This window comes from Durio zibethinus, unplaced genomic scaffold, assembly GCF_047325235.1.
Source record: "Durio zibethinus cultivar Kanyao isolate XHJ-2024 unplaced genomic scaffold, ASM4732523v1 HiC_scaffold_147, whole genome shotgun sequence".
Classification (NCBI taxonomy): domain Eukaryota; kingdom Viridiplantae; phylum Streptophyta; class Magnoliopsida; order Malvales; family Malvaceae; genus Durio; species Durio zibethinus.
Genome location: NW_028322770.1, coordinates 35,751 through 42,535, shown reverse-complemented (window position 1 = coordinate 42,535; position 6,785 = coordinate 35,751). Strand labels below are relative to the sequence as shown.

Genomic DNA, 6,785 nt, shown 5'->3' with positions numbered 1-6,785 from the left:
CTTATCTTAATAATATGTAATATTATAATATGTAATATTATATTTCACTTTGATTGTGGAAGCGTAATACGTAATGTAATACGTAATAATGGTCTTATCTTAATAATATGTAATAATGGTCTTAATAATATGGGCCTTTATCATATTTTATACATAGATAGACTAAGGCCATAAAATAAAGAAAGGCGGAATGAATGAAAGAGAATTCTTACGAATAGGTCCTTTGAATGATGAACAAATAGGGATGCATTCATTCATAAAAAATAGGATCAACCCCCATTGCGTATTGATACTTATCGAGTATAGAATAGATCTGCTTCTCTTTTTTCTTCTGAGCCGAATTCTTCCCTTATTACTAATGGAATAGAACAAACATTAATCCTTTCTCCGAAAGAATCCACCGAAAAGGGGAGGTATTCCAATGCAATAAAGTTACATAGTGTCTATTTTTCGTTGATTTGATAAAGGGGTATTTCCATGGGTTTGCCTTGGTATCGTGTTCATACTGTCGTATTGAATGATCCCGGTCGCTTGCTTTCTGTTCATATAATGCATACAGCTCTGGTTGCTGGTTGGGCCGGTTCAATGGCTCTATATGAATTAGCTGTTTTTGATCCCTCCGATCCCGTTCTTGATCCAATGTGGAGACAAGGTATGTTCGTTATACCCTTCATGACTCGTTTAGGAATAACCAATTCATGGGGCGGTTGGAGTATTACGGGGCGGACTATAACAAATCCGGGTATTTGGAGTTACGAAGGTGTGGCCGGAGCACATATTGTGTTTTCTGGCTTGTGCTTCTTGGCAGCTATCTGGCATTGGGTATATTGGGATCTAGAAATTTTTTGTGATGAGCGCACAGGAAAACCCTCTTTGGATTTGCCCAAGATTTTTGGAATTCATTTATTTCTCTCAGGAGTGGCTTGCTTTGGCTTTGGCGCATTTCATGTAACAGGATTGTATGGTCCTGGAATATGGGTGTCCGACCCTTATGGACTAACCGGAAAGGTACAACCTGTAAATCCAGCGTGGGGCGTGGAAGGTTTTGATCCTTTTGTTCCGGGAGGAATAGCCTCTCATCATATTGCAGCAGGGACATTGGGCATATTAGCGGGCTTATTCCATCTTAGTGTCCGTCCGCCCCAACGTTTATACAAAGGATTACGTATGGGAAATATTGAAACCGTCCTTTCCAGTAGTATAGCTGCTGTCTTTTTTGCAGCTTTTGTTGTTACTGGAACTATGTGGTATGGTTCAGCAACTACCCCCATCGAATTATTTGGTCCTACTCGTTATCAATGGGATCAAGGATACTTCCAGCAAGAAATATATCGAAGGGTTAGTGCTGGGTTAGCCGAAAATCAAAGTTTATCAGAAGCTTGGTCTAAAATTCCTGAAAAATTAGCTTTTTATGATTACATTGGCAATAATCCGGCAAAAGGAGGATTATTCAGAGCGGGTTCAATGGACAACGGGGATGGAATAGCCGTTGGGTGGTTAGGACACCCTATCTTTAGAGATAAAGAAGGGCGTGAACTTTTTGTACGTCGTATGCCTACTTTTTTTGAAACATTTCCGGTTGTTTTGGTAGACGGAGACGGAATTGTTAGAGCGGATGTTCCTTTTAGAAGGGCAGAATCGAAGTATAGTGTCGAACAAGTAGGTGTAACTGTTGAGTTCTATGGTGGCGAACTCAATGGAGTGAGTTATAGTGATCCTGCTACTGTGAAAAAATATGCTAGACGTGCTCAATTGGGTGAAATTTTTGAATTAGATCGTGCTACTTTGAAATCCGATGGTGTTTTTCGTAGCAGTCCAAGGGGTTGGTTTACTTTTGGGCATGCTTCGTTTGCTTTGCTTTTCTTCTTCGGACACATTTGGCATGGTGCTAGAACCCTGTTCAGAGATGTTTTTGCCGGTATTGATCCAGATTTGGATGCTCAAGTGGAATTTGGAGCATTCCAAAAACTTGGAGATCCAACTACAAGAAGACAAGTAGTCTGATGCAAGATTGCTTTGTTATTTTTCGCTTCTATTTTCTGTTTGTGATTTGACATAGGCTGCTGTAAAAATCTTGATTAAAATCGCTGCCTTTTCTTTGATTCTTGTTCTTTCGTTATTTTATTCGGGAGATGATTCTAAATAAATAGGTACGGAAGCTATAATTGTAAACCACGATCGAATTTATGGAAGCATTGGTTTATACATTCCTCTTAGTATCTACTCTAGGGATAATTTTTTTCGCTATCTTTTTTCGAGAACCGCCTAAAGTTCCAACTAAAAAAATGAAATGATTTTTCATTATCTCAATTGAAGTAATGAGCCTCCCAATATTATATTGGGAGGCTCATTACTTCAATTAGTCCCCGTGTTCCTCGAATGGATCCCTTAATTGTTGAGAGGGTTGCCCAAAGGCAGTATATAAGGCGTACCCAGTAAAACTTACAAGTAAACCAGATATAGAGATGGCGACTAAAGTTGCTGTTTCCATTATTATATAATTATATAAATAATATATATAAATATAAATATAAATAATATAAATATAAATATAATTTCAAGATCACAATGGATCTATGATAAGATCGTTTATTTACAGCGGAATGATATACAAAGTCAACAGATCTCACTGAATACAAAATAAGATTTATGGCTACACAAACCGTTGAGGGTAGTTCTAGATCTGGTCCAAGACGAACTGTTGTAGGGGATTTTTTGAAACCATTGAATTCGGAATATGGTAAAGTAGCTCCTGGATGGGGAACGACTCCTTTGATGGGTGTCGCAATGGCTTTATTTTCGATATTCTTATCTATTATTTTGGAGATTTATAATTCTTCCGTTTTACTGGATGGAATTTCGCTGAATTAGATTCACAAGAACCACGAAGCCTCGCTTTTCAATACAAAAAGTGAAACTTTTAGTTCTCGGATTTTTTTTAGCCCATTCTATTTTGGTAGTTCGACCGCGAAATTTTTTTTGTTTCTGTATTTCCGGAATATGAGTGTGTGACTTGTTATAATTGATCCTATTGATAGTACAGAAAATGGGTCTGTCCTCTTGATCGAGATAGTTTTATCCCGTCGGATAGCCATTCTAGTATCTGGAGCACGGAATATATGAAATGGATCACGAAGTATTCGAACTATGATTCATACTTAATATTCAAACCTCGCGGCCGGACTCAAAAAAAAAAAAAATTTTCAAAGAAAGAGGTTTTTTATTTATAAATCGAGAAATTTTTTCTTCTTTCAAACTCTCATTTAGTTTATGCTTATTTTGATCAAAGGACAAACCTTTCTTTTCTTTGTATTTTTATTTATTATATCTATTCTATTCATTGAATAAGTGATGATCCAATAATTCTTACTCAAAGAATCTTTGGACTTAGTTTGAAGGTTTTATTGAATCATCGCGGTTCTGGTATGAATCTGAAGTTTCAATTGATTCATAGGGTCTTAACAAGAGAATTCCTATTAAAAATAAAGAAAACAAGAATAAAGCCACATTCCATATAAATAACAAATCAAAGCAAAGAAAAAGAAAAGAAATAAGTAGGTAAATAGAAGATTCAAGAGGCCTGATCAACATAAAGACGAATGCGCCGACTTGATTTTTTGGCATTATAATTACAACTACAAAAAAGAGCTTTCGGATTTTTACTCTTTTGTGTCTTCAGATAAAATTGAATGAAAAGATTAAGAAGTTTCAAACTTTCTATTCCATATCCGTTTCAGCTATTATTTGGGTGTTTTTGTTTGAGCTGTACGAGATGAAATTCTCATATACGGTTCTCAGGGGGGGAGTCCTCTTGGTTTACCTATCTCAATAAAGTCTATGATTGGTTCGAAGAACGCCTCGAGATTCAGGCGATTGCAGATGATATAACTAGTAAATATGTTCCTCCTCATGTTAACATATTTTATTGTCTAGGAGGAATTACGCTTACTTGTTTTTTGGTACAAGTAGCTACAGGATTTGCTATGACTTTTTACTATCGTCCAACCGTTACTGAGGCTTTTACTTCTGTTCAATACATAATGACTGAAGCTAACTTTGGTTGGTTAATCCGATCAGTTCATCGATGGTCGGCAAGTATGATGGTCTTAATGATGATCCTGCACGTATTTCGTGTCTATCTCACTGGTGGTTTTAAAAAACCTCGCGAATTGACTTGGGTTACAGGCGTGGTTCTGGCTGTGTTGACTGCATCTTTTGGTGTAACAGGTTATTCCTTACCTTGGGACCAAATTGGTTATTGGGCAGTCAAAATCGTAACAGGCGTTCCGGAAGCTATTCCGGTAATAGGATCGCCTTTGGTAGAGTTATTGCGTGGAAGTGCTAGTGTGGGACAATCCACTTTGACCCGTTTTTATAGTTTACACACTTTTGTATTACCCCTTCTTACTGCTGTATTTATGTTAATGCATTTCCTAATGATACGTAAGCAAGGCATTTCTGGTCCTTTATAGAGAATATAGACCATAGCTATATTGTAACCAATCATTTATCTTATTACTTGCCAATCATTTATCTTATTACTTGGGGGAGGAACAATAGTATTTCATTGCTACAAATATGGATTGTTGAAAAAAAAAAAAAAATAAGACATGTATTTGGATATTTCCTTTCAACTCCACAATATTCTATTATTTATTTGATATGACATGAATAGTTGAAGGGAATTCCCCGAAGAGAAAATGGATTATGGGAGTGTGTGACTTGAACTATTGATTGGGCCATGCAGAAATATGCCTTTATCTGCTACATTGGAATTCACAACCAAATGTGTCTTTGTTCCAACCACCGTGTAAGCCCCATACAAAGGATAGGCTGGTTCGCTTGAAGAGAATCTTTTCTATGATCAGACCTGACGATGTCGTGTATGAACAGGGCTCCGTAAGATCCAGTAGAATAAGTGATTTGGCATAATGCAAATTAGATTTTATTTATTTATTTTTATTTTTTTTTTACTTTCTTATCTTAATAGTATGAAAATACATTCATTTCTTCTGCATCGACCCGATTTATTATTATTATACTATCGGAGTGAAACAAGGGATCTAAAGAAGAGCAAAGGCTAGACTATATTAGTAACAAGTAAATCCTTTGTATGTAAAAAATCTCGATATATTTTTGGGATAAAGGTGAATCGCAAGGCCTAAGACGACCCAGAAAGCACTTGATCACGATCAACTTTGTACGCCTACTTGGGTATTGAGCATTTACCTGTAAAAATGGCATTCCTTGGAATGTATAGTTGCAACTTCGTAAAATGGAATCAGGTAACTTTTTTCTTACATATGAAATCATTCATATATGTGTGGATAACATATAGATTCATTTTATATGTATCCGTTTGTATCCATTTGATTCGATTGATTTTTGCTTGAGCCGGATGATGAAAAATTATCATGTCCGGTTCCTTCGGGGGATGGATCTAGAAAAATTCACCTATCCTAATAACAAAAAAACCTGACTTGAACGATCCTGTATTAAGAGCTAAATTAGCTAAAGGTATGGGTCATAATTATTATGGGGAACCCGCATGGCCCAATGATCTTTTATATATTTTTCCAGTAGTAATTCTCGGTACTATTGCTTGTAACGTAGGCTTAGCGGTTCTAGAACCTTCAATGATTGGTGAACCCGCGGATCCATTTGCAACTCCTTTGGAAATATTACCTGAATGGTATTTCTTTCCTGTATTTCAAATACTTCGTACAGTACCTAACAAGTTATTGGGTGTTCTTTTAATGGTTTCAGTACCTGCGGGATTATTAACAGTACCTTTTTTGGAAAATGTTAATAAATTCCAAAATCCATTTCGTCGTCCAGTAGCGACAACCGTTTTTTTGATTGGTACTGCGGTGGCCCTTTGGTTGGGTATTGGAGCAACATTACCGATTGATAAATCCCTAACTTTAGGTCTTTTTTAAATTGAATCAATTTTAAAATAAAATATCATGATGTGCGTATCTAGGGAGTAGTCACTTCAAAGTCAAAGTGAATTCTCCCTAGATACATTTATTCAATTCTGGTCCCAATATATGGATTGTGCTGAAGGTTCAAAATCCATTTTCGTTTTTTTTTTTTTTTTCTAATTTTCTAAAGTAAAAAAAAAAAAAATGAAATAAATCCTAAATCCAATGGATTTAAAATTTTGGTAAATCAATTTCGCAATGCTTTTCTACTTCTTTTCTAGAATGCCCAATATTTGTTTTACATCTTCTATGCGAAAGTGTTCAATTTTCATAAGGTCTTCTTGACTGTTATTCAAAAGGTCCAATAATGTATGTATATTGGACTTTTTGAGACAATTATAGATCCTGGGAGGCAATTCTGATTGGTCAATAAAAATATATTTCAATGCTATTTCTTTTTTCTTTTTTCTTAGTTTAGCTAATCTATCATGAAAAGGAAAAAAAGGTAAAGTAACGTTGTGTTGATTGTTTTCTAAATGTAAGTTTTCTTCTTCCGCATCTAGAAAGGGAATAAATAAATCAATCAAATTCCGAGAGGCTTCATGAAGTGCTTCTTTAGGAGTTAAACTTCCATTTGTCCATATTTCTAGAAAAAGTATCTCCTGTTTTTCATTATCATTCCCATAACAATGAATACTATGATTCGCATTTCGAACAGGCATGAATACAGCATCTATAGGATAACTTCCGTCGTGAAAGTTCTTTGGCGTTTTTATACCGTATCCTCTATTTCTCTCGATTTGTAATCCAATACACAAATCAATTGGTTCGGTTAGGCTAGCTATATGCTGTGTATTATCA

General features: G+C 35.7%; 1 protein-coding gene across 1 annotated transcript; it reads left to right on the top strand.

Annotated features, from left to right (window-relative positions):
• Positions 1 to 2,604: 2,604 nt before the first annotated feature.
• Positions 2,605 to 4,715, top strand: LOC149509569 (cytochrome b6). The gene is made up of 2 exons (XM_089757695.1): positions 2,605 to 3,006; positions 3,831 to 4,715. The coding sequence occupies exons 1-2, from the start codon at positions 3,001 to 3,003 to the stop codon at positions 4,470 to 4,472; spliced, it is 648 nt and encodes a 215-aa protein (XP_089613821.1). The 5' UTR covers positions 2,605 to 3,000; the 3' UTR covers positions 4,473 to 4,715.
• The last annotated feature ends 2,070 nt before the right edge of the window (positions 4,716 to 6,785 follow it).